This window comes from Melozone crissalis, unplaced genomic scaffold (assembly GCF_028551555.1).
Source record: "Melozone crissalis strain CALT ecotype California unplaced genomic scaffold, PUWL_Pcris_2 ptg000027l_1, whole genome shotgun sequence".
NCBI lineage: Eukaryota > Metazoa > Chordata > Aves > Passeriformes > Passerellidae > Melozone > Melozone crissalis.
The window spans coordinates 4,684,604-4,712,134 of record NW_026535805.1 but is presented as its reverse complement, the minus strand read 5'-3'; the positions used below and the strand labels follow the sequence as shown (position 1 = coordinate 4,712,134).

At 49.6% G+C, this 27,531-nt stretch overlaps 1 protein-coding gene across 1 annotated transcript in view; it reads left to right on the top strand.

Moving 5' to 3' along the window:
• The first annotated feature begins 824 nt into the window (after positions 1-824).
• VASH2 (vasohibin 2) overlaps positions 825-27,531 on the top strand; it is a 34,909-nt gene continuing 8,202 nt past the window's right edge. Inside the window, exons 1-5 of the mRNA XM_054279596.1 lie at positions 825-1,136; positions 6,213-6,301; positions 8,601-8,657; positions 17,669-17,743; positions 26,303-26,684. Of these exons, the coding sequence (XP_054135571.1) occupies positions 825-1,136; positions 6,213-6,301; positions 8,601-8,657; positions 17,669-17,743; positions 26,303-26,684 (915 nt within the window). The remainder of the gene's footprint in view (positions 1,137-6,212; positions 6,302-8,600; positions 8,658-17,668; positions 17,744-26,302; positions 26,685-27,531) is intronic.

Sequence of the window (27,531 nt, the reverse complement as noted above, 5' to 3'; positions counted from 1 at the left end):
CTGTGCCGGGCCTGGGGCTCCTCTGCCCTCCCCTCACAGGCGCTTTGCCTTCAGGATCTCACTGTCACCACCGCACCGCTGCGCGCTTAACAGGGATCTCCCAGCTCTGCTGGGAAGAGCGAACAGCCCGGCTCTCTCCGAGGCGGACTTCCATCTTCGGGCCTCCATCCCGCACTGGGGACCGGGACACACGGCTGGGCTCGGGCTGCGCTGGGCTGGGTTCGGCTTCAGGGGATCGCCGCGCTCGGAGGGGCCGGGCTCGGTTCTGCTGGGTTCGGCTGCGCTGGGCTCGACCTGCCTCGGCTCGGCTCGGCTCGACCTGGCACGAGCTACGGTTCAGTTCAGCCCGGCTCGGCTCGGCTCGGCTAAGGGCGAAAGCGCTCGGGCTGCGCCACCCGGCTGTGGTGTCCCGCGCTGTCCAGCAGGGGGCGCATCCCGGCGGCGTCTCGGCCAGTGGCGGCCCGCCCCGCCCCGCTGGCCCCGCCCCTCTTTGTTGCGGCGGCCAATGGGAGCGCGGCGCGGGCGGGCGGGCGGCCGGTCGCGCGGTAACGCGCGGCATGGCGCGCGGCGCGGGGCGCGCCCCCTGCGCGGCCGCGGCCGGTACCGGGGTCGGGACGGGGCACCCGGAGCGAGCGGGCCGGCGTCGCTAGCGAGGGACCGCCCTCCCCCGGCCTCCTCCGCACGCCCCTCACAGGCGCACACACGCACACACACACATACATACACACATACAAAGAGCGGCCGGGCGGCGGCGGCGAGGCCGTGGGGCGCATCCCGGCAGCGGTCCCAGTCCCGGTGCCGGTCCCGGGCATGGCCGCGGGGCCATGACGGGCGTGGCGGGCCGCGGCGGCGGCTGCCGCGGGAGCGGGCGGCGTGCGGCGGCCGGCAAGGAGGGCGGCCGGTCGCGGAGCGCTCAGCCGCGGGCGGCGGGCGGCGGCGGCAGCGGGAGCGGCGGGGGCTCGGAGGAGGAGGAGCAGGAGCAGCAGCGGGACGGCGGCTCGCTCTTCCTGGTGAACAAGAGCGGCTTCCCCATGGACGGGCAGACCTGGGAGCGCATGTGGGGCCACGTGGAGCGGGTGCACCCCGACGGCGGGGCCGTGGCCGCGGCCATCCGGAGCGCCGCCCGCCTGGCTCGGGTAAGGCGGAGCCGCCGTGCGTCCCTCGTGCGGGGCGGCGGGTGATAGCCGGCCCCGGGGCCGCGTCCTGCGGCTGCCGCGGTCCGCCGCTCCGGGGCCGGCTGGGAGGGGGTGACACCGCTGCCCGCAGGATGCTCTGGGGCACTGCGGGGATGGACGGGGTATCCGCTGTCCCAAAGCGCCCGGAACGGGGAACGGGGCTGCGGGTGCTTAGGGGATGCGCTGGGTGTCCTGGGGAACAAGCAGGAAGAAAATTCCTCCTTTTAGCTTGGGGAGAAAAAACCAGAAAACAAAAGTTAAATCTTCAGGGGCTGAGTGAAGCATTTTGTGCAATTTCAAGCAGGTTTTTGTTTTGCTTTTGGAACACAGGTGTTTCCTTAAACACAGCGTTGCTCCTCAAATGTAACAAGGGATTTAAAACTCAGACATTTCTTTTCCAGTATGTGGAAAGATTCCAAATGCTTTTGTCTGAATGTTCCTCAGTACAAGCCCCAAATAGCTCTGCCTCACCCAAGTCCTTTTCTTCCAGACTGCAAATAAAATGTTGATGTCTGCTGCTGTTCCAAGGCTTCTTGACACGGTGCTGCAATACTGCTCACAATGTCTTTAACACTCTCTGCTTTGGCAGACTTTGAGCTTGATTCACTGCTCACGTCAGGCAGCATTAATGTGAGCTGACCGCTGGAGTCTGGCTTGGTTTATACCCCTGTGCGTGCTGGGGTGAGATGGTTGGGCTGCTGCTGTCATGGTCCAAGCTGTCAGTGATACTGACATGAACCATATGCCTGTTCTTTTCATGGAGTAGAAAGGAAATTCTGTGCACAGGGAAGTCGAAATCTTGTTGTGTAGGGCTGTATTGAGAAGGTGCTTGTCAAATAAGCTGCGGGCTGAGAAGGCCTTTCATCTCTCTCCTGCAATGTTCAGTCCAGTGCAGGTGCAGAAGGGACCATCTCTCTCCTCTCTGCTCTCCTTGTGTTGGAACCAGCCTTTGTTTGGCTGGGGGAGCACATCCAGCTAAAGAATAATCAGATTATGCTGAGTTTGTGGTTCCTTGCTGTGGTTCATCTTGTACTTACACAAGCACTTGAGGTGGAAATGAAGGGGCAGGGACTGGGCAGAACTTCTTGTTCCAGCAGCCTGACCAGCTTATGCCAGTGGCCTGCAAGCCCACTTGGTGTTAAGAGATGGCAAAGCACGTGTTAGACTTGACTTTCATCCTTTACTTTCCAACTCCAGAGCATGTAACTTTTACTGGTGACACCCATGGTGACTGACAGAGCATCTGGTGAGAGACATGCCAGTGGCTCCAGGGTCTGGCCTGCACACTGTATTCCTGTGGCAATGTCCCAGAGAGCATTGCCCATGGCTTCTTGCTCAGTGCCACAGCTCTGGGATCACTCTCTGTAGCATCTGTGTAAGCTGGGCAGAATAAAAATGTTTTGAAATCTGCCTTGCCACATCATTTGATGTTGATGCTCAGCGCCCAGTGCTGTAGGAGTTGTACTCCTCCAGCAGTGCCTGGATGCAAAATCCCTGTTACAGTGATTAGTTTCTTCAGGGCCAGGAGGACCTGGTGCCCTCTGTGACTAAGTAGTTGTTGCTGGCTGAGTGTGGCACCTCTGGGGTCAGAGAGTAGTTTGAGGACTGTCTGGTCCTTATTAGGGCAGACAGAGCTCGGGTGAGCAAATGAAGGTTAGGGGCAGGGGTTTTTTTGCCAAAGTGGTAGTGGATTACCAAAGTTGTGATGGTAATTTCTGGGTCAGAGTAGGAATGTGAGTGGAGACTTGTTCCTTAAATGGTGGTACAAATTATTTTAATTGGCTTGTGCTGCAGGGTGTGTGTCACCCTGCAAAAGACCAGGTGCTGCTGTTTGGGAGTTATGAGGGAAACTCATGCCTGTGAGAAGATGATTTGTAATCTGCTTGCATGGGTAGTTGGTTCAGGCTGAGTGAGTGGCATGTGCAACTGCTCCATTTCTGCATCTGATCTGTTCCTAATCCCTAGTGATGGGAGAGAGTTTTCATCCCCTCTCCAAGAAGCTCCACTTGATTGCTCTAATCATCTTGGCATTAGTCTCAGCAATCATACACGCAGGGTGTAAGTAGCTCCTGACTGTGTCTGTGAGGTTTGTCCTTACTGCAACAAATGCAAGCTGCAGAGGTGCAGGACTGCATCTCTCTCAGAGGCGGAGTCCTTACACAAGGCTGGCTTGTCTGCAAGGGCACTTTTGGAACCTGTGGGGTCCCCACCTCTGGCTGTTGGCTTGAGCTCTGCAAATAGTGCAGGCTCACGGTTTGGAAGGGCTGTGCAATCCTTTACTTGTTCTGTGATCTTGGAGGTACTTGGAGATTGTAATAAATTAAACCTCTCAGCAGCTTTGAGAACTCATGCCTGTCAGCTTCATCTGTGCTGAGTAACAGAGTGCTTGCAGGGGGAGCTGGTAGAAAATGACTTTCTGGTCATTAAGTGAGACAGTGGATTTGGGCAAAAGGAGTTCCACACAGGATGTCTGTGGTAAAGTGAGACTACAGCATTTCCAGCCATGGGATGAGTCTCCAGCTCTGCCACGTGGTCTTGCACTGCAGCAGCTCCACTGTCTGAAGCTGTTATTCCTTGGAAAGACTGATATAAGGTCAAGGCTTTTCATCTGACTCGCCTCTGAATTTCACTTGCTTTTCAAATTCATGTTCTGTAGTGCTGTGTCTGCATTTCCTCTTGCCATCCATGACCTCTTGCCTGCTCCTTGCTGCTCTGGATGCATCCCAGGAGCTGGAGGGCTGCATCCTCAATGGAAACAGAGCTGTGCTTTCCTGCACTTGTGTCGTGCAGCCCTGGCTTCTGCTCCGTGCTGGGTGGGTGCCCAGGATCAGTCCTTCTGCAACTGAGGCAGAATCAGGGAGGGAAACATGTTTGGAGGGAGTGGGAGTGGTGTGTGGCTCCCCAGTGCCTGGCCTGGCTGGCAGCATGGTGTGTCCTGCCTGCCCTGCATGGAGAGAGGAGAGCAGGGCTGCCCTGTGTGGGATCAGGCTTATGGATGCTCCTCCCTTCTTGCCTGAGATCTGGAGGGGCTTGAGCCTTCTGGCCCAGCAGGCCTGCTGAGGTAACTGGAATGTGTTCCAGCCAGTGGGAAAACCCTGGTTCTCTTTTCTAGGCTATGCTCTGGTATCTGACACCATCAACCTCCTTGGATAATGTGATCACCTACACTGGAGATGGGGAGCACCTCACCTGGGGTCTGAATCTGTCCCCTTGGTGAGGGTGGCCTCTGTGGGTTTCAGGAAGGGCTGTGTCTGTCCACATTGCTGCTGTCCCTGTGGGATGCTGTCCTGGCTCCCGCAGCAGGGTGAGGGCTGGGAGAAGGATGGAATCCCCACCTCTGCAGGCCCCTCACTGGCTGGGGCTCCCATTGCTCGGGTGTTGTGTAAGTGCAGGCATGCACCTAGAGCTTCTGTATCCTTGAAGCTAAGGACTGAGTGTATTGGAGCAGAAATGGCCCTCCCAGGGAGGTGTGACAGCCCTGCCAGAATTCCCTTTGTCAGCTCCTTGCTGCTTCTGGAACCTGAGCCTTATCTGGTGCGTTGAGGCCAGGTGTGCCTTCATGCTGGAAGGGACAGGTAAATAATTCATCCAGCCCAAAGGGGCTGGGTGGGAAAGGAACCTGTGGAACCAAAAGAAAATTCCTCTAATGAAGAGCTTAGGCATGAAAATCATGATTTAGAAGTGCTAATAAGTCTTGCTCATAACTCCCAGTGGTGAGAGGAGACAGCCCATGTGTGCAGCCACCATGTAGCACTCGGATGGTGGGGGCGAGCTGGAAGCCTTGCCATCTGCTTGCCACTTACAGTTTGTTTCTGTGTGCCAGGGGTGTAGGAGTCTCTGGTTTGGTGTTTTCTCCCTCCTTCTCCAAGATGTATTTACTGCTTTGCTGTAGTAACTTGCTGTGTGTAGTAAATTCTGGGTTTTGTTGCCTTGGGATTACCAGTGCTCATTCTCTGAAAGCAAACACACAATCTTAACAGAGATGGGAACTAGAGAGGACAGTCTTTGTGGCAGAGATGCCCCATACCACCTGAACTTGCTGTTCTTATCAGTAATTGCTGACTTGAAGTATATTAAGGACAGTGATATGTCACTTTATGAGCTTTAAACTATGGTTACACCAATGTGGTCCCGCAGACACTTTTCTTTGCACCTTGTCACAGCTGCCCAAATTGCTGGTTCCTGAATTTGAGTCTGCATTAATATTCAAATTGCTTCCTCCACTGTGTTTGTGGGAATTGTGCTGACTTCTTTTTAGTCGTGCTGCCTACTTTAATATCTGCTGACCCCATATTTTGCAGTCTCACCCCTGAAATAAGTGGACTTGGGACAAGGCTGTGCCCCTTTCCTGCATGGCTGCAGGCTCAGGAGCCAAGTAGCTGTGGGGATTAAACATGGATTGAGGGCCTGCCTTCTTAAAATGCTTAGGCACAAGCAGATGTCTTATGAGATTTTGGAAAAATCCCATTATGTTGCCAGTCTATATCTTTAAGTGTCTTAATGTCATTAAATATTTGGGTCCCAGGTGGTCTTCTAGGTGCTGTGCTCTCCCTTCCCCAGCAAGCGTGCTGCAGACATATGGCAGATGGGAAATTATGCAGCCCAGGATCCTTGTCTCCTTTTATCTTTCTCTTGTGGTAAAGGAGGCCAGAAATGAGACTTGAAATGGCTTCCAGGGGGAGGGAGCACAGCAGAGTCAGTAGTGGGACTCTGCTCATCCAAACTGCCCTGTGCTGGGGGATGGGAATGGGAAGCAGAGGCTTTCTATGCTGCACTGCCTGCCTGCATAGGGGGTGTTTGAGGGATGCTCTGCTGATCAGCCTGCCACGGTCTCTGGGCAGGGCAGGCTCTGCTGCTGGGGCAGCCCCTATGGTCAGCAGGATGACTTTGCCTGATGCCTGAGCTCACGTGGGGCTTAAGCCATCTGTGCTGCAGCGTGGTGTTGCACTGAGCACATGCCACTGCTCAGTAAATCACTTATCTGCTCTGCAGGGAGCCGTGCTTGTCTAACCTCTTCATCTTCTTTCTCGTGTCCAGCCCTCAGTGCCACCAGTGCCAAACTACAAGCTCTCCATGTCAATCCCAGAATGGCTCCAGGCAATACAGACCTACATGAAGATGCTGCAGTATCCTTCTCCTGTGCGTGTTCTCTGGAATGAAGGCTGACTTGTGCCTGGTGTGAATTAACAGAGCTTTACTGAAGCTTTAGCTGGTTGTGAGGGCTTGGGATCATTTGGGGGTAAAGGGTTGCCTCCAGGGATTTGTGATAGCACCAGCAGCACTGAGCTTGTCATAGCAGCCCTCTGGGAGATGTAATAGCTTTAAATTATACTGAAAAATTTAACTGGAGTGGCATTGGTGGGAATAGAAGTGCTTATTTTGAAGTTGATGTATGAGGATATTATGATCGGATCATGATGCCTGGAGAAATAATATGGCATCTTGTCATAAAGCCACTAAGAGGGAGCCAGTGTTGTGGCAAACCCTCTCTCCCTGTGCCTGGGGAGCCCCTGAGGATTGCCTGTGTGCTCAGCCTGCAGGGAGTGCTTGTCACTGGGGTGAGGGGCACAAGCAGCTGTCCTGACCCCAAGGTGGGCAGGCTTGCCTGTGACACAGGAACTGACCAAAGGCATCTCTCTTCCACATGTTCCACCTTGCTTGGGGATTCATCAGGGATCTACACATCTGTCTAGCCTGTCTGTCACTGCCCCACGCCCAATTCCTGCCTTTCCATTGCTGACAGATAATTTCAGAGAAGATTGCTGGCCTAGATGCTGCTCTTCTGTTTCCCTTTTCCCTAAACTCTGCCTTTCTGTGTATGTGGTGAAACTGGGGGGATGAGGAGTGAGTGTAAAGTGCTGGTAAGGATTAAGAAGGATATGGGAGGCAGCTGGAGGAGCATCCAGAAATAGCATGCGTGGTGAACTGGGGGCAGTCGCGGCTGGGATCAAGGGGGGCCTGGAGCTGCAGCAGCTGCCCTGGGCAGGGAGCCTGGGCCTGCCTGCTCTGCAGGGGGATGGTGCAGTTCTCTTCTCCATGGCAGCCACTGGGCCAGGGCAGGAGGCTTCTTGCTCCCTGGGGTTGTGCCAGAGAGGATACCGTGTCATGCAGAGCTCCAAAAGTGACCTTACCCCCACCTGCCCCACAGTGGATTTGAAATTCTGCTACATAGCAGGAGCAGGCCTTAGGCACAGGGTTTGGGTCTGTGTTCAGAAAAGCTTCAAAGGGGGCTGGGGAGCAGCATCTGGGCTTCCTTTGAGGGCTGCAGGATGATGTGTGCTTTGTGCAGAGCACCCTGAGAGGGCGTCATGAGTTAGTTTTGAAGGCAGGAGGGAAGTAAAGCCTTGTTTGTGGAAAGCTCTGAACTCTAATTGAAGTCAGTTCAGAGCATCCTGGTGAGAGCTGGAGTTTTTATTTAGGCTATGGTTATACATCCAGCAGCTGTGCTATTTATACCTTGCAAGCAACTCTCAGCTTCCATGGGGTCACCTGCTAGTGCCCTGGTAGCATCAGTTTTACTGGCATGGACATTCTGATGGGAATAGAATTTAGGTACTAGGTTAGGAAGGAGATTCAGCTGGAAAAGTAACCTAGCAAAAATAAGGGCAGTCAGTGTGATTTTTTTTTTTTTTTTTACTACACAACTTAATTGGGTTTTTTGTTTTGTTTTTGTTTTTACTGAACAGATTGTTTTCCTGGTCTGATTTATTGCATTGCTGCTTGGACAGAAATGCAGAAGGAGCAGGGAAGAGGCTGCTTCTGTTGAAGCTGCTGTGTGGCAGCCTGTGCTTCTAGGAAAGTGGTGCTGAGATTTGGTTGACTGTCTACTGGCATCATTTGTGATGAACTTTTCTGCAATTAGTGTTAGCTAATGACCTTGGCTTGCACATAGCTGGTTGTTTTCATTTCAGGAGCATTGTGTTTTTTAGAGAATGGTTTCTAAGTGTGAAGGGATGCACCTGCAATGGTTTTGGTTGACAGGTCACAGGTGAGCCACGAGGCTGATGGAGTTAAAAGACTTCTAAAGGAAAAAAGTTTTTTCAGACCATGGATTATGTTGATTGGTTTGGGTAGGCTATGAAAGCTTTCTCTTGCCCATGTGGGAGACTTTTTTCCAAACTTGCAATCTAGTAGTGAGCAGGACCTAGTGGAAAAGAGAATTATAACCTTCAAATGCTGAATTTGAGTGTCATTTTAGATGGTCAACCTTAATACATGATTCTGCACCCACTGCTGCTAATAAGTCTTATAAAAAGACAAGTTTTGCTTTATTTTACATGCCAAGTGTTTAATATCTGAGAGTCAATGGCTTTTACTGCCTGTTTTGTGTTTCAGCAGGAGCTCAGAACTGAAATTCACCTTTTCAGCAGTGTTATTTTATTGCTTGGCTGTTCCAGTTCCTTTCCCTTAACAGACAAAATACAGATACAATCACACAGGAACACAGTTCTTCGAGATCAGAAAGAGCAGACCTCTGAGTGGGTAAGTGCCACTGGAATTGCTCTGGGGTCCTTGTCCCTGATCAGCTGGCATTGCAGCACTGCAGCACATGGCATGGGAGGGCTGTGTCCTCTGTGCCACAGCTCGTCTGGCAGAGCCAAAGCTCCTTCTATTGCTCCTTTGCAAGGAGTGTCCCAGCTTGCTGTGGGATGGCAAAAGGACCATCGAGTGGAAGGGCTGCTCTTACTCAGCAGCTGTGTGGGAGCTGCTTGGCTGCAGGCCAGAGCTGCGTGCACAGGGCTGGGAAAACTCCCTCTGCTTATTGGTGTTGGGCTGGGAGGGCTGGGTGCTTTTCTGGAAACTGAGTAAGTCCTGATATTCTGGTTGTGCTGAAATGCCCTTTGCAGGTGTAGGAAGGGATTAGCTGTGTGAAGTGCAGCAGGAGTTTGGACATCCTGGGCACAGCAGTTTTCCCTGGAGGCTCACAATGGACTGTTTAAGTTGTGTCTGTGCTTCTGCCTTGCTGCTCATGTTGCTGTTCCATCCATGTGGTGGGTTTGTGCTGGCTGGTGATGAGTTGTGCAGTGCAACTATGAACATGTGCCCAGAGAGCCTGGCAGCAGAGAGCTGGGGTCTCTTGTGTGTTAGAACTGCATCATACTTGGGACAGCTCTTCAACAGAACCTAATACATTAGCAGGTTAGGGCAGGAAGGGTGTTGACAGCATTATGCTTTTATTTTAGGGTGAAATTAAGATAAGCAGAGTATAATTACTCCCATAGACTGCTCTGTCCCTAGCCCTTTCCATTTCTCTGTCAATATACTAATGGTCCCTCACTCTAAAATTCCAGTTCCCATCTCAGCTTTGTGCTTCAGGTTTTCATCTTGCTGACAGCAATCTTTCTCACCTCCTTTATCTAATGTTCACTGCTCTGGTGGAACTTGTTTAAAACAAATCTTGTGCCTCGAATGATAGATGAGTTTACAGAAGCTTAAACCAATTTTCAAGCCGCTCACTCATTTTTAAATTTGTCCCATTACTTTTTTCAAAGGAAGTGAAGGATGAAAATGAATTATGTTCAGCACTTACCACTTAAAAGGTTGTTGTCTTCCTGGGCTGGATAAAAGCCTGGCTTAGAGGATGGTGCTCTTTCCTGGAATGGAACAGATAGAGTGCTCACAGCTGGATATGTGCCTGTGGCTTTGAATCACCTCCCAAGTGGAGCCATTTCCTCTGTTTATCTGCCTTAGAGATTGCTTGGGGGCCAGTGTCTGACTCCTCTCTTGTTGCTGCTTGGAACTGCTTGGAATGGGGTGGCAGGACTTCTGTGGGGTTAAGGATGGTGCCCCTGGAAGTGTCCAACCCCTCAGGGGCTGCCAGCTCTCCAGGCACAGTTGCCTGAGCATGGTGTGTGCTGACTCAAACAGGATAAAGTCCTAAGAAGGGCTGTGCTGCTTTGCTCCTGGATTGGGTGGATGGGAGTGCTGGAAGAGTGGAGCTGTCAGGAGCACGAGTTGCTGCCCAGATCTGCTGTTCTGCTGTAGGCTCTAACACCTGCCTGCTCTTGATTTCTCCAGTTTTGAGGAGGAGAATGCATGCAAGGCTGTCTGAAGTTCCTGTCATTTTTATGAAACCAAAATTCCTGTTGTTTTTATGAAACTTACAGTTTCTGGTTTAGATTTCAGATCTTTTAAAATTTACCTGGCCAAGTCAGGAGGATGGGACCCAGACTATTTTCAGTGGTCCCCAGTGACAGGACAAGGAGAAGTGGGCAGGAGCTGGAAGTTCCATCTAAGTATGAGGAAGAAAATGTTCACTTTGAGGCTGACAGAGCACTTGAACAGGCTGCCCATAGAGGTTATGGAGCCTCCTTCTGTGGGGATATTCAAAACCTACCTCTGCAACCTGCTCTAAATGAAACTGCTTTAGCAGGAGGGTTGGGCAGATGGTCTCTGGAGGTCCCTTCCAACCCCAGCTTTGGTGTTTCTGTGTGAATAATGTATTGAGGTGTGCACAAAAGCTTCCCTTTCCTTCATCTGGCCAGTTTTCATCAAAGCTGAAAAATCACTCACACCTCCAAGTTATTTTTCCTGGGAGGTGTGTTCTGCTTTGGAAGAAATCTGCTCCCAGCATGGCAATGACAGGTGTCCTGTGCTGAGGTGACAATTTTTGTGGTGTGAAAGGCCTCGTTTGCTGCAACACAGTGTTTGGGCAAGTGGATTGGGCAAGATGCTGAAGGCCTCCAATTGCACTGCCTCTTGAAAAATGAGGCTGTTCCCAGGGCTTTATTGACACTAAACATATTGCTGATTTCATAATGCGAGGGCTCAAAGTGTTACAAAATCTTTGGCAGCCTCTCCTCAAGACAGCAGTGGCGGGACACAAAGAAGCTGAGTACTAGATGGAAATTGAATATTCATAAATTCATGTCAAAGTGTCCTAAAGAAGCTGGGGCATATTAATGAGTTTTCCTATTATGGAGGGAAGACTAGATATTGTAGAGATTTACTGCCAGCATCAGTGTGATGTATGAGAAAATAAAGTGCATGGCTGAGCATAGGAAGAACAGCATAAATTATCTATGGGAGCTCATTAAGGGATATAGTCTTGCTATAACTCAGTATTTACAGTCTCTTTTAAAAAAGTTACTCTTATTATCAACTTGAATTTTAGAGTGCCAGACCACCACGTGGATTTGTCTAGACTACAGATAGCACTTTTAGCAATGCTAGATTTCTGTTGGTGTAGCTGTGTGAGTCAGGGTGGCAGAGCTGTGAACCTGTAAACTTGGTGTGCTGTTCTTGTTGTGCTGGCAAACTGTGTCTGAAAATGTGCCTGGGTCTCACCTCTCCTGAGTTGGCTGTATTTGCATAAAATCCAAATTTATGGGTGTAGCTACATGCACTGTAGGAGTGCTTTGCTTACACAGTATCCTGGGAGAGTGCCCTTCACAGGCTTCATGATGTGCATTTTTGTACTGAATAGGTAAAGGGCACTCTGTGAAGTTCAGCTCTGCTGATCCATGTGTGTATGCATGTGATATGAATGTTTCAGACACCAGTAGGACTGGTTCTCCTTTTCCCATACTGGATTATGCTGGCTAAACCTATATTAGACTTTTGTTGGTACGACCAGTCTGATCAAAAATGATACATTTGACTGACATAGTCCTCCTTTTTAAAGCTTCCAGGCTTGGATCATGTAAGAGCTTTAGAAAAAAGTATATGTCTGGATATCTAGTAATATCTGTAACTGTGAATTCAGTGTCAACAAGCTGTTACTACTGGGTTTGCAAGGAGAGATAAGCCCTCTGGAAGCTTCTGTTCTAGGATGCAGGCATGAGGCAGGATGAGAAACAAATCTCTTTATCCTCCACAGAGGATCAGGGAGGTGCAGTATGGTACTGTTCCCTCTAGTTAAGTGCCAGCTGAACAGGGGGACCTGCAGCTGAGGCAGAAACTGATGTTTGGGTTGTTCTGTGCTCTGTGAGGAATTGGAGCCCAGAGGCTGCTCTGTGAGGAGGGAGAGCCCTTCAGTGGCAGCAGATATGATGTGTGATCAGTTGCAGGAAAGGAGCACGACAGGAGCCGTCACGTGGCAAGGATGCAACCAAATAATGGGGAAGGGGAGATGAGGAATAATACTGTTTCCACACACCATGTTATTAAGGAACACTGATGAGGCTGTAAAGAAAAATGGGCTCATAGCATTTCCAGACAATAGGCTGCAGAAGGCATTTGAACATCTGCTTCTCTCTCTCACAAAGGGAATGTTACAGATACATGGGGTGTTCAGCATGTGGTGGAAATGCTTTTGCTGTTGCAACACTGTTTTTGAGAGGATTCACAAGATCCATATCTGCTCTGCTGTTTTATCTCCTTTTACTCCTGCTGGTGCCTTTCACTTCTCTCTTGGCTTCGTTATCATGAATGAAACTGTCAGGAGCCTTAAAATCTCCTTCTCCCAAGTTTTTCTATAGACCTCATGCAAATATATGGGTCTGTGCAAGGAGAATTTTGTTGAAAAATATACTGGAAGATCTCACTAATAAATTTATTCAGTTTTGTAGGACTCCCTCTGGTGAAGGTAATGGGGAGCCTCTCCTAAGTATGGTCAATCCTGAAGGGGACTCCAGTGTGATCGGTGCCAGCTGGTGAGATCCTCCAGTTTTGGGCATGCTGAATGGTTTTAAGCTTTTTCTAACCTGTATATGAAACTGGGTGCCCCAAGTGAAAAATCTGGAAGCAAAAGGAATTAATGATACGTATGAGCTGTCTTTAGGCACTGCCATTTTGAACAGAAAGCATCCTGAAGAGGCAAAGTCAGCTCCTTTCAGGACCTCTCTTACTGCAGGAAGCAAGGCTCCTGAAAACACTGAAAGAAATTTGAATCAATTAACAAGGAAGTATCACTATCTGCCAAGGACTAGGTTTGAGGGAGGAACAAGCAGCCTGTTCCTGTTGGCTACATTTGTTAGAGGCAGAAGTGTTCACTGTGGTCTGGAATAGAGATGTGCCTGGCAGACATCAAGAGAGTGGTGTCAATGCCACAAGGAGGGGAGCTGCAGGGTGCTGTCTTTGGCTGTAGCAGTCTCTCCTGGAAGAGATGGGCTGCCCCCAGGGCTCACTGGAGTGTGGGGAGAGGGTGACTGTGGGCTAATTCCCAGCTGTCTGATGTATATGACTGTGAAGAATAGCTATATATGTGGGCTCTTCTCAGGTAACTGTCAAGATTTAAAGAAAATCCCAGAAGCAAACCCTGCTAAGGCAGGAAATTGAAATGCTTGATGCTGTTTTTAAATTCTTTTCTGCCTTCCTTAAATCTCCTTTCACAAGTTTAACTCCATAGTTTCTGGTCACTATTAACGTCTGAGACAGTGTGATAGGAATTCAGGAGTGAGGGAAAAGAGGGAAAGGACAAATCAAAGAGCACCTGTAATGTGCTGTTTTCACATGAGCTGAATGCTGTGTCATTTGCCATAGGTCATTTGCCATAAATCCCTTAGAGAGCTGACATGCAGCCTTTACCATTGATATTTGTGTTAGAGAATGCGGGGAGGGTGGGTGCTGGGGAAGGCAAAGATAGCAGCCTTTAAAAAGAATAAGGCAAAAGATAAGTCTAGGAACTTTGAGTTTTATCTGCAGTTCAAGGGAAGGGAAAGGCAACATTAATATCATTGCCACTGTTCATTTCTGAGAATTTCCTTCTATGAGCTTTTGTCAACAAGGGAGAAGACGTGGATGTAATAACTCCTTGTTTTAGTGTGGCTTTTGATAAGGCCACATCTTATCTCTGCAGATAAGGCAGGGACCTTGATTCTAAATAAAGCTATTTAATGGAAGGACCCAACTTGGTGAAAGGCAGCACGTAGGAAGTGGCACTTTACCAGTCTGGCCTAGCAGAGATTGTCAGAGGTGTGCAGTGTCTGGCCCAGCTCAGTTTTTCCTTAATGGTATGGGTGGGACTAATTGTATCATGATGGATGATATGCAGTCCAGGCTGGACAAGGTGACAAGGCTTTGAAAAGTGGAACTGGGATATTCAGAGTGATCTCTTGGGCTGGAACAAATGGGAGATAATTTAGTGAGGGCAAATGTATAGGAAAGTGTGGGAGTAGCCAGCTGTGGAGAGCAAAAGTGGAGTTTGGCAAAGAAGAAGACAAGCTTAAAAAAATAAAAGAAACCAAACAAAATTTACCAAAAAAGCCCAGCCAAAAAATCCCCACCCCTAACAAAAAAACCTCCCAACCAACCAACAAAAAGAACCCCACCAAAAACACCAACAAAAAACCACCAGAACCCAATTCAGTGTGGGCCAACAGAGAAAAGCCAACACCATGCTGGCTTGGTTGCAAATATGCACTGAAAGATGGATTCAGAAGGAAATTGGTCTGTTTGTACTGTTGTGGGCTTAGCCAAAGGACTGTGAGAAGTGGGTTGGTTGAAGGGATTCCAAAATTGAAAGAAACATTGTCCTAAAATCATAACCTCAGGGGGAGTGAGGGAGGAATTAAATAAAAATTGGTATCTGCTTTCTTATTTTTACAGAGGAGAAGGTAGATTACAGTCTTTTGCATATACAAATGTCTGTAGCAAGAGGAGAGATGATGAATGGTCTCCATGCCCACTGTGGAGAGCCAAAACAGCTCCTGATTTGATTTGCAAAAAGGGAAGGATTTAGTTTAAACATTAGAGGACCTTCTTAGAGGCAAGGTTAAGTATAGGATAGATTAGCTGGTGGGTTCCCAGGCTTTTGAGAAGCCAGTTGAAAGCAGACTGAAAACTAATCCGTGGGGAGTGATTTAGATTTGGCTTGTGCTACCTTGGGCCGAGCAGTGGCTTGGGGATCCTCCAGGGGCTCTGCTTCCAATGCAAACACAGGGTTCAAGGCCATGCTTTGACTCAAGCTTGTTAAAAGTGGAAGGAGACTCTCAGTGGCTCTTGAACTGGGTCATGCACACAAACCCTGAGGTCTGTGCTGGAAATGCAGAGAGAAAGCAAACTGTTTGCAGAGTGCTCCCAGGGGTCCAGGGGGGCTGTGTGTGAGGGCACAGCCTGCCCAGAAGTGCAGTGGCTGCTGCTTGGCTGACAGCTGGTGGTGCCTCCTGAGCAATGCTCCCCTCTCACAGACCCTCCCCACTTGTGGGAACCCAGGACATCCCTCTGGCTGTCCTGAGCAGCCAAGACCCCTGCCAGGGGGCTCAGAGACCCTGACACAGAGCCCAGGATGCCTGTGGTTTTGATTATGGCCCATGGAGCAAGTTACCAACCTTGTATGAAGATCTGCAAGCCACAACAGTTTAAGTAGAATATTAGTGAAGTTATCATGGAGTAGAAAAGGAGATTTTGGGGTTTTTGGTATGAGAGTTCAAGAAGCAAGATGGAAGGGACTGAGTGTGTCCAGCCTTTCTCCTTCTTGGCCTCCATCTTCTGCTGTGATGTTGGCACTTACAGATTGGTTTAGAGTAGAAGCTCACTGTCTAACATAGGTGATAGGTATTGGAAAGTAATTGTAGACATTGTATACGTAGTTTTTAGTATAAAGACATAACACTGCCCTGGGGGCAAACAGAGTGCCTCAAACTGTCTTGCTGAGCTGACCTCAGCAGGGCAGGAGAAAATTTTTTATAGACAAGAAACAATAAACAACCTTGAGACCGAGAACTGAAGAGCTCTTACTCCTTTTTCAAGTGCTGGGCTGGGAAAAGAGACTTTCCAACTTTTCTCAGAGTCACTCTGACCAGCAAGAGATCCCAACACCCACTGTCCTGCTCCAGTGGTGCCTCTGAGCTGCCAGGTGCCCCTGCATCCCTGGATCCAGGTGCAGGCTGCTGGGTGTGCCTGAGGAGGGGCTGCTGGCCCTGCCCCTGCCCCTCAGACTGTGTGAACCAGGCACAGGTCACACCAAATGGCTTGCAGGTAAATGCTTTTACAACTCATGATGCACATTGGTAATCATAATTTCTTCTTCTTCTTTTTTTTTTTTTTTTGTTGTGACTCCCTTGTGGTTAGAAGATAGGAAATCCAGTGGATTATCTTGTTTATGGATACCTCCCATGCCTCATCTGCACATAACAAATCTGAGACAGAGACAGGGCTTTGCAGTGACCAGTGGGAGCCTCTGTGGGCGATGAAGGAGCCCCATTGTGTGCCCTCCCCAGGGCTGCTCTGTGCTCCCAGCAGTTCTCTGGGGTTCTGTGCCTGATTGTGAGTGTGGAGGAGGCAGGCAAACTCTAATTAGTCTTCTGAACTGCAGGCAGTGTAAGGGGTGGTTGTTTACAAATGAAAAGATAATTTCTAACTTGGATAAATGGGACATGAAATGGCTGTGACAGGCTGTAATAGCAGTGGAAGCTCTGTTGTCACTTGCATTCAACACAAGGTTTAAAATGCATGAGGTGGGTGAATCAGAAAGGGGGGGAAACAGACTGATGGTTTCAGATGCATATTTTCATAATCTTCTCTAATACAAATATTTTTGTCATTTAATCTTGTATTTCCTTAGTGTAGGGATCTGTTTACAAAGCTCTTCCCAGAGAAAGGATATGGATAGAGAAGACTGCAAAAGAAAAGTTATCCTCTGGCTGAGTTTTCAGCTGTGCTTTTTTGGGGGGGCAGTTTTTTGGTGTGGCATTGGATGTGATTTTTCTGGCCTTTTTTAGGCTTTTCCTTTTTTTTTTTGGTTTTTTTTTTTTCAAACTGTCCAGGATTTCAGGATCTGTTTGTGGAAGGGGATGGGTTGCCTACTAGGTTAATAGTGCAGTGTCAGTCTGGCACAGCAGCTTTCTCAGCTGACCTGAGCTTGCTTGTCACAGTGCTGGCCCTGTCAAATAATTGTACTCCAGAGATGGTGTCTAGATTGTGCCTAAACTTTGGGAACTTGCAAAATCCTGGGCACGTGTAGTTTCCTGCAGTCCTGCAGGAAACTGTGTGGATTTTGCCACTTTCCCTGTCCACAGGAGATGTGGGACAGCAGCAAGACAATAACTCAGTGTGCAGGGATGTGAAGTGTCTGTGTTGGTAGAGCTTTCTGCAGTGCAGGCTTTGATAAAAAGGCAATAAATTCTGGTCTGCAGCTGTAGCTATGGGATTATGCAGGCATTTGTAGCTTTTAGGGGGCCAGTAACCATCCTCTCTCTCCTGGTTTGTTTGTTTGTTTGTGTTTCCTGCAGAGGAGAGCCAGGATTATTTTGAAAATAAGCTGAACTCAGTCCTGCTCTGGGATTTCCATGACTGCCAGCTCGTGCAGTTCAGTGGGCTTTGTGTTACAGTCTGAGGTGATGCTCAGGGAGTTGCTGTAGGATGCAGAGAGGACTGCATCCCTCCCATTCACTTTCAAGTCTTTTTGTTTCTCTTACTTCCCCCTCCCCCCCCCCAGTCATCCTCCAGAAGTTAACAGGACTCCAACAAGTCACTAAGGGGAGAATCAAGTTCCCCAGCTCTTGCTGAGATGAGAACTGGAGGTGCCTGGCTCTTGGTGTATGAGAGGACCTTTTGATTCCTGTCAATTGCTCTAGCTGGAAGGACTGAAAACTGTTTTGTTTCTGTTCTAGGTTAATGGAGACAGCAAGAGAAATGACCAGGGAGTCCTTACCTATCAAATGCCTTGAAGCAGTTATCCTGGGGATGTATCCTTTCTCGTGCCTGTGCCTTTTTCCACTGCAGCTCTGCTGAATGCATTGCCCCTCACAGGTGGTGTTTGAGAGGGCTGCAGCCAGAGGTGAGTGCCAGCAGCTTGGGGAGCTGCCCTGGTATTCATCACCAAGGTGCTGAGTTGCCTGGAATTGTAGGTGGGAGTTGGGATGCTGTGTGCCAGCTCATGAGTGCTGTGATTTGGCCATGCAGGCTTTGCCTCCTGCCCTGCTAATCTGCATAATGTCAGGATCTGACCCAAAGTGCCCAGATAAGTCCCTTTCTGCACAAGCCTCGTTTTCTGTGTTAGCATTTCTCTGTTGGTTGTTGTTGGAGCTTGGTATCTCCAACCCAACCCGAGGAGGTGGGTTCTGCTCTGTGTTTGTCTGATGTTTAGCTTTTGTCTCTGAACCTGCAGCTGTGCTTTGTGCAGAAACATGTGTATGTTACAGTTAAACATTGGAGCTTCCCCTTCACATAATGCTTGCTTCCCACTCACTCTTCACTCATTTAGACACTGATTGCTTCTCCACCCACCGGTGCTGTCACTGATAAATCAGCCTGCACCATCCTCAAACACTGGAGGAGGGCAAGGCAGGGCTGCAGGAACAGGTTGCCAGACACATCTTGTCAGAAATGATCAAGTTTCACTTAAAACAAATCCCAACTGAAAATAAGCCCCGGAGCAAGCAATCTCCTGGGATGTCTCTGCAGCGTTGTGCTGGCTGCTGCTGCCCCCTCCCGTGGGACAGGGAGCTGGCAGAGCCTGGCAGGTGGTGCCTGTGAGAATCCATGGCTGCTGGGGCTGGGAAGGGCATGGGCTGGGCAATGTGTGCCAGGGATAGGCCTTGGATTGCAGGCTGAGAGGTGGCTCTGGCTCACAGAGTTTCCTTGGGAATGCTGACGGGCTCTGCATGAGCTGGAGGGATTTGGGTCCTAGGGGCTTGGTGTCAACAAGAGACTCAAACCCCCTTCAAAGCCCTTCCAGAAGGAGAAATCATAGAATTGTAAAATATTCTGAGTTGGAAGGGACCCACAAAAACTGTGGAGGTTCAGGCCCTGTGTTGTCCAAATGCTTTTTGAACTCTGTCAGGCTGCCTAGTGCTGTGACCACTTCCATGGGGAGCCTGTTCTAGTGCCCAGCCACCCTCTGGGTGAAGAACCCTTCCCTAATATCCAACCTAACCCTGCCCTGACACAGCTTCAGGCCATTCCCTTGGGTCCTGTCACTTGGCACCACAGAGCAGAGATCAGTGCCTGCCCCTCCTCTTCCCCTCAGGAGGAAGGTGTGACTGCAGTGAGATCTCCCCTCAGTCTCCTCCAAGCTGAGCAAGCCAAGTGACCTCAGCCACTCCTTGTAGGGCTTCCCCTCAAGGACCATCTTCATTGCCCCCTTTGGGATGCTCTCTAATAGATTTATATCCTTTTTATGTTGTGGCACCCAGAACTGCCCCAGCACCAGAGGTGAGGCTGCCCCAGGGCAGAGCAGAGCAGGACAATCCCCTCCCTTGCCTGGCTGGCTATGCTGTGCCTGATGCCCCCCAGGACATGGCTGGCCTCCTGGCTGCCAGGGCACTGCTGGCTCATGTTCCCTCGCTGTGGTGCTGTTCTCCAGCCTCTCATTCCCCTGTCTGTCCGCACAGCTGGGTGTGCCCTGTCCCAGATGCAGAATCTGGCACTTCCCTTGTTAAACTTCATAGGTTGGTGATCACCCAGCTTTCCAATTTGTCAAGGTCTGTCTGCAGGGCCTCTCTGCCCTTGAGGGAGTCAGCAGCTCTTCCCAATTTTGTGTCATCAGCAAACTTACCAAGCATACCTTTGAGTCTTGCATCCAAGTAATTTATGAAGATGTTGAACTGGCCTTAAAAGGGAGCCCTGTGGAACCCCACTAGTGAGTGGCTGCCAGCCTGGTGTGACCCCATTTGCTGTAAGCCTTGTGTGTGACCCATGAGCCTGTTCCTTACCCATTGTGTTCTGTATTTTTCTAGCTGTATGCTGGATCTTTTGTCCAGGAGAATACTGGGAAAAACAGTATTGAAAGATTTCCTGAAGCCCAAGAAGTTTATATTAACTGATTTCCCTTGAAGTGATGTTGGTGGATCTGTTATGCTTGCCCTAGTGTCAGGGTTGTGTTCCAAACTATTGGAATAGGGGCAATAATCCCCAGGTGGAGTTGATGCTGCTCTGTAGTCTGTATTTCTAGCAGTGAACTGATTATTCCACACATCACAAGAGCAAAGGGTGATTAATGGCCTATGGATAACCATGATAACCTGAAAGTGTTGTTGCTGGCTTTTTTGCTTGCCTCAGGCCTGACTTGTGGGTTCAGTTTGGTGTTTTCGGCATTGGTTTTTTGTTTTTTTTTTTTGAGAAGTGAAGGAAGCAAAATAGTCAAAAGCTATATTTTATACTATTTATTGTCATTTGAAGTTTCTTCAGACTTAAGATGTGTATGAATATTTCTGTCTCTAGATGCTAATTAAAAAACTCCAAACTTAGGGCAAACTTTTTTTTTAAATTTAGAAGGTTTAGCCAGAGGAGTGTATGGGACAGGCTTGTCTTGCTAGGACTTCTGCATCCAGTCTTGGAAATCTCTGTCTGAGAGCAGGGACTGTGTGCTGGCTGGTGGTGCAGTAACAGAAGCATGCAGGTTTACAAGATTCATGCACTACAAACCCCAGGCATTTTGCTTGAGGGGTGGGTACACAAATAGTGTAGCAGTGGTGAGGAGATGGGCCCCCTGAATTTGTGTGTCTGGGAAGTGGCTGGAACAGAGCCTGTGCCAGTATGGAACCTCGCAGTGCTGTGATGCACGTGCAGCATGAGGGGTTTTGGGAGGCATCTCTGGCATGACATGTCACAGACATATTTTATGAAAAATCCTTTTGCTAGGATTTTTTCTCCTGAGAACCTGAGAGGCCTCAGAAAGGAAATGTAAACAATAATTATCTGCTGCTGTGGAATGCAACAGGTTGGTCTGTGATTGGTCTCATGTGGCTGTTTTTAATTGATGGCCAATCACAGTCTGGCTGTCTCAGACTCTCTGGAGAAAAGATCCTAACAAAAGGATTTTTCATAAAATATGTCTGTGACTGAGAAGTTTGCTGTTTTTTGGCAGCCATGAGATTTTGATGTTCAGCATTGCCCTCTGGATGCAGCCATGGTGAGGCCAGCAGCGTTCCAAGGTCAGGTCTTTTCCAGTGAAGATCGGCTTACCCTCTCCTGAGTTCCCAGCCAGTGTCTTTGCACAGGCCTGAGCTGAGCATCCTTGTGTGTGTGTACACCTCTGGTTCCATTCCATGTGTCTGGAAATAAGGTCCTGCTGTAATTTGTGTGCTGGCAGGCCCTGGGTGTTGCTTGGATACTGGAAAAGCTCAGCCCACTGAGCGACCCTCGGCGTGAGCCTTCCTTCAAAGGCCGGCTGGCGCAGAGCGGCTTAGCGAGATGTCGCTTTAATGGAGCTGCTCGCTGGCTTTTTTAAAAATTGCCTTTTACTGTGTGACTTCTAATAAAATGCTTCTATAATCCCTCTTGGTGCAGAATTAAGTTTTGCATAATTGCCTGTGCACTTGATCTTTGAGCGTTTTTATAGGGCGCAGAGGTACCCTGTCTGCACACACCAAGGAAGCAGCTGCTCTGAGATGACTGAAAGCTCAAGCAGATCTTCCTGTATTATTTTGCAGCAGTCTGCACAGCTCTTTTTCTCTGTGTAGCTGTCTGAACTGGGTTCATATCTCTGCTTACATGATCTGCTTGTCAGAGCCTAACCAGAAGCATTCCTCCCGCTGTCTTCCCCAGGGCATTGCTCAGTTCAGCTGTAAATCAGCTGAGTAATGGTGCGTTCAGCCCACTCTTTCTGAGCAAAGATCCAATTGATTTGAGCTCATGAAAGGGAATAGTAAACCAGAAAGTGCCAAGGGAATTTTATCTTTGCTGCATTCACTTTATTAAAACATGGAGAGCAGAATATCAGAGGGGGAGAGGGAAGCTGCACACTGCATCCCTCCTCAGGGAGTCTTGCAGAGTGTGTCCACATTGGCTGAGCATAAATCACAGAAATCACATCAATCACTCCCATTGCCTTCAGCATCCATCTCCCAGTTCATGTGAGGTAACACTCAGACCCACACAGGGTATTAGAGCCCCTGGCCAATAATATCATTAAACAAGGAAGAGAAGAGCAAAAGTGTCTCAGGAGTGAGAAATCATTCAGTAGCTTCTGCAGTGTTCCTTCCGTGGATGCAGTCTGTGGATAGTGTTTATCACCCCTGGAGGCCTGGCTCCATCCATCTCCTCCAGGCCAGCAGGTACATCCCTGGGCTGGAAGTGAGGGTTTTCAGTAAGGGGGAGAGTTTATTGCAGTCATTGCAGGATATTGATGTCTCTGTAGTGCTCCTCTTTGCCTCCTGCATGCTTGTCTACAGCTTGACCTGCTAACTGAAATATGGGAAAGAAAGATGGTGCTGAATGTCTGCAGCCCCTGTGGTGGCTGTGAAGAGCCGGGAGAGAGCTTTTAATTGCTTACATTGTTTCATGGTCTAATCTTTAGGTAGTCCCACCTCTCACTGTAGCCAGGCACTGCAGAGCAGGTTTCTCAGTCTAAGGGTTGTCACCCTGGCAGTCCTGCTTGGGGAAGCTGAACCAGCTGCTTGAGCCTTTCCTACATGGACCGTGGAGCTGCCAGGGGGAACTCTGGGCCCTCTGCAGACAGCATCCAGCTGTGGGCTCAGTAGCACTCTGCCTCACTGTAAGCAATCCCAAACCCATGGGAAATGCTATCTGACTCCAGCTGGAAACCTCTCTGAGTGTTTATTGCTGGTGGTTGGGGGCCTTCTGAGCAGTTGCTTGGAAAACCAACTCTTCTGGTTTTACTGCAGCCTTATTGATGGTTTTGAGATTTATTTTCCTCCTGCTCCACATGCTGCTCTGTGCTAGCAGCTTCAGCATTGCTAAGACCTAGAGCTGCTCCCTTGCTCCCCAGCCTGCGGCCATCCCTCCAGCTCACTGCTGCTCAATGGCACTTGCTCATGGCCCCAGCCCTTGGGAGTGGCAGGAGAGGGGGCAGCCAGGCACCCTGTAGTTTTCTGTGCTCATCTTGACCTGACTTCAGCAAAAACACCCTTGCTGGGCTCTTGAGACATGCAGCACTGCCCCTTTTCAGGGCTGGATTCCAGCACTTGCTCTTCTTAAACCTTGTGTGGTTTGTGGTTGACCATCTCTCCAATTTGTTGAGGGCTCTGCAGCACCTTTCTGCCCTTGAAGGAGTCAACAGCTCTTCTCAGTTTGGTGCTGTCCCCAAACTTCCTTTGAGTTCTGTGTCCATGTTGTAATGAAGATGTTGAAGAGACCTGGGCTGAGGACGGAGCTCTGCAGAGCCCCTATTGTGACTGGACTCTGGGCTGATGTTACCAATTCTCCAGGACTCTCTTGAGCCTGACCTGTGAGCTTCTTGTGCTTCAGTTTCTGCCCTGTTGCCTCTTGTCCTGTTGGTTGGCACCACTGAGAAGAGCCTGGCTCCATCATCTTGACTGTCATGAAGACCCAGGATTAGGAGGCCACCGAGCTTTGCTGCATCTGCTTTTGCCCTCTCCTGCTCTGCACTGCTTCTCTATTGTGACATGTAATTCACTCCCTGACTCTCCATGCTGCAGTCACAGCCCCAGCTCAGGAGTGTGATTACAGCTGCAGCATTGCTGTGTGCTTTGCCTTTTGTTTGCCACAATACAGCTCTCCTTGGGCAGAGCAGAAAGGAAAGCTGTAATAATGATGCAGGGACAGAGGGGAAGATCTGATGTGCCTTTCCAGCCCATTTGCTGTGTATTTCATCTCGGGTGGGGACTCTCATTAACCAGTCCCTCAGCAGAAGCAACCCGTACCTAAAGGTTAATTTCCACAGCAGTTGTTGCGGGGTTGTTTGATGGTGGGTAATTTCTGCCCTCAAAAGATTCTTTTACTCCTACTAAGTATTTAATGAGATTAAATTGCAACTTCTCTGAGCCCTTGTGGCAGAAGTGTGTATGTGTGGCAGGTGGCCACCAAAGCTTTGTATGGACTTAACAGAAAGGCACTTGGGGAGCAGAGTGAAAACCCTTTCATAATGAGGGGGAAAAATAGTGGTGGTGTTTGAAAGCTTCCTAGGTGTTAATAAAAGGTAGTGCTTTTTCAGTTACACAGAATGATAAATACAATGGGCTTTTGCAGGAATCGGTCTGTAGGACACAAATTGTTGTAACATGACTTTGATGTACACAGGATGCACCTTTTAAGGACCAAAGCAAGGTGACCTTTTAAATGAGGTGAGTGTGTGCTGAGTTTTCCAGTTGACATAATGGCACTGGGCCCCATTCTGCCCTTGCAGTGTATTTATAATCTTTAATTATAAATCATCTACTGATGGTGGTGGGAAGGTTTTTTTCTTGGAGAAGCTAGTCCTAAGGCAGCAGTGATCCAGTGAGACCATCTAAGGCAAACAGAGCTGTTTCTGTTATGTGTGGGTGATGTTGGGGTGGGCTTTGACGCTGCAGGGTGTCTGTGTTTGGTGGAGGTGGGTGCACGTGGCTTTGGCTGGGTGACAGATGTGTGTGGCAGGGAGGTCTGTGCTCTTCTTCCAGACTCGTGGTCATACAGCCAGTGAAGTGCAGCATGAGCTGAGCCCACAGTGTTGTCTGTTCCTTTACCCTCTAATACGTTTTCTCCAGGCTGCTAAAGCTGATGACATCTAGCACTGAATACAGCTAAACATGTTTGACATGGAACTGAAAATCTTCCCTGTGGCTGTTCCAAAAGTTCTGAGTCAATGTGGTTTTCTTGTCTGACTTGTTTTTTTTTGTTTGTTTGTGAAACTCCTTGCTCTTGACTTCAGATTCTGGGCAGTTCATGGACCTCTTATTAGTTGGTTTCTGCATTTACCCAGAATCCAAAAGTTGGAATTTGTGAAATTCAACAAACACTGGGTGAAATATCCCCCTGAGAAAATGGTTTAGAGAGAGATGAGAGCCACTGGATGCTTTTCATGCAACCCTATAGAAAGAAGAGGTGAAATGTGGGGTGCAGGCAGGGGTCAGCATCCAGGGAGTCACACTGGTGGTGAGGTGGTAGCGTGTCAAGCTGGGAAGAACCCAGAACAGAGTCCAAATTTTGTTTTACAGTCTTGATACAAAGGCTTTTTTTGTGCTCTGTTCCCAGCAGCTGTCTGGCAGCCGTGCTGTGCAGGCAGAGGAGGAAGGCTGGTCACAGTAACATCCCAAGACCTCTCAGCTGTGTGGTGGCTCTTGTTTCACTGCTGTTAAATACCTCCTTTTTGGGCATGAGGCATGGAGAAGAGGGGATGCTGGTGATGCCCAGAGCAGAATCCTGGACAAAGCAGGTTCCTGCAGCTTCAGTGGAACTGAGCCCACTCGTCCATCTGTCAGGATGCCCTGACACCATCCTGGCAGTGCTGCCTTTTGGGTGGGGTATTTTGTAGTGGCAGCACCATGAGCAGCTGACTCTGGGGATGGCTCCAGGATTCCAGCAGGTGCCTCTGGCTGGAGTAGCCCCAGGCTGGAGCGTTTTGCTGCAGCCTTTTCTGGTCGTCCCTGCTCCATCCCCAGGCGTGGGTGGGGGCCTCAGCTGTGGAGGGGAAGGCACCTGCTGTCCCAGGGCCAGGTGCCAGCACGTGGAGCCAGGCTGAGTTTCAGCTGTCCCAGGATTAGCAGCAGGGAGCTGAGTGCGACGTAGGTGCTGACGCAAAGCTGCTTGTGAGGGATTCTCAGCCTGTCCTCTCCCCAGCACGGGCCAGCAACCTCCCTGGAGGTGACTGCACGTAGCTCCCCTCTGAGCTCACACACTGCACTGGCACAGAGCTTGGTCCTGGCCTCTGCACGTGGTGCCTTTGAAATGGCCAGTCCGTGATTCCAGGGACAGGGTTTGCTTTTTAAGAGTTTTTCTGACCATACCTCTGTGCTTATCTAATTAATTATTCATCTTGGACCTTTCCTTTGGTTCCTCTCAGCAAGGTGTTACAAGGGTAACATGCTAAAACGCTCTGTATGAGGAGTGCAATGTCAATGGCCAGTTTACAGAAAGAGAGACAGACTGTCATCTTGGCGAGGAATAAGTCCAAATTTCTTGGTACTATTTGAAGATATGAGAAAATGAGGCTCAGTAAACTAAGTTGTATCAAACCCTCAAGAAAGGGAGGTCAACACTTTTCCCTTTGGAAGTGTGGGAGTTTGATGTAGGTATCAGATGAGGAGCTTCCACAGATCTAGGGATGGTGGTCTGTCTTTGGTCGTGCTGACCTGAACAGTGTTGTGGTTTTATCTTTTCCCTCAGTGTGATTAAGAGTCATTTATTTTCCAAGCAGTGAAATGGGCTTTGGCAGCATTGGCTGTATCTGGGCACAGAGATGAATGTGAGATGAATGAATTCTCACACAGTGAGAATAAGTTTGTTTACAGGACAGCCCTTTGCCTGGCAGTTAGAAACCCCAAACCTGCTGAGGAAGTCTCTCAGGTGTAATTGTAGCTGCTGCTCTCCCAGCACCATTGTTGCCTTGATGCAGTGCACCCCAGCTACTTAACCAACGGGCAGCCCTCGGTGGAGCGATTCCCCATCAGCTTTAAAACCCACTTCTCAGGGAACTATTTCCATCACGTGGTGCTTGGCATTTACTGCAACGGCCGCTACGGCTCGCTGGGCATGAGCAGGCGCTCGGATCTCATGGACAAACCTCTCACGTACCGGACTCTGAGCGACCTCATCTTCGAATTCGAAGACTCCTATAAAAAGTACTTGCATTCGGTGAAAAAAGTGAAAATCGGGTTGTACGTGCCGCACGAGCCACACAGCTTCCAGCCCATCGAGTGGAAACAGCTGGTCCTCAACGTCTCCAAGATGATGCGCACGGACGTCAGGAAGGAGCTGGAGAAGTTTGCCAGGGATATGAGGATGAAGGTAGGTCCGTGCACCTGGGTGTTGAGCTCAGGAGGCAGCTGTGCCTTGTCCCATCCTGCATCCTTGTCCCCTTTGTCCCTTGCTGTGTGTCAGCCTGCAATCATGCAGGTATCAAGTGTGCTGAGGGGGTGCTTGCATCTCTCTTTTTGGTGTGCTTTCAAGCCCTTACAGCTGTTTAGTTGAAGGATCTCCCTTTTAGCTTGGGAAACACTTGAACCCATACTTGTCCCTGGCTGTCAGGGACCTGCTGCCCAGTTTGCTTTCCTCAATGACTCCAGAAGAAGGTGATTGGGAAGAATCAGCATGGCTGGGGCTGAAACTGCTGGGAAGAGTGGCCTGGTTGCAGGTAGGGGGTCTGTGTTTTCCACCTGAGCTGCAGGAGGTTCCATGGGACATCTGTGCCAGTGGCTGCCTCTCCTTGCAGGACATGCCAGGGGGCTGATGTCTACTACTCTCAGCTAAATCACAGAGTAGGGTAGGTTATGTGGGACAGGCGAGTAAAGCAACTCCCTGACAGACTTCCCTGCTGGCTGGTTGGACTGAAGAGCTCATTGGGAAACAACAGGGAGACAAGGCAGGCTGCCAGGGGCCTGCAGGGTTTGGCTGCCCTTAGGCCTGAGGGGTGTCCCTGACCGTGCCTCTGAGCCTGGCGTGGGCCAGGAGCTCTTTGTGGTCGTGGTGGAAGCAGATCTGGTGCCTGTCCAGCTGGCTGCCAGCAGTGAGAGCAGAGCAGGTGTGTTGCTAAGAATGGCTCTGGCTCTTGTGCAGAGGTATGTGGCATGGTGTCCAAGTTATTCTGGGTTCTCTCCCCTTCCCCACTAAAGGACGGCTCCTATGTGGCAGCCAC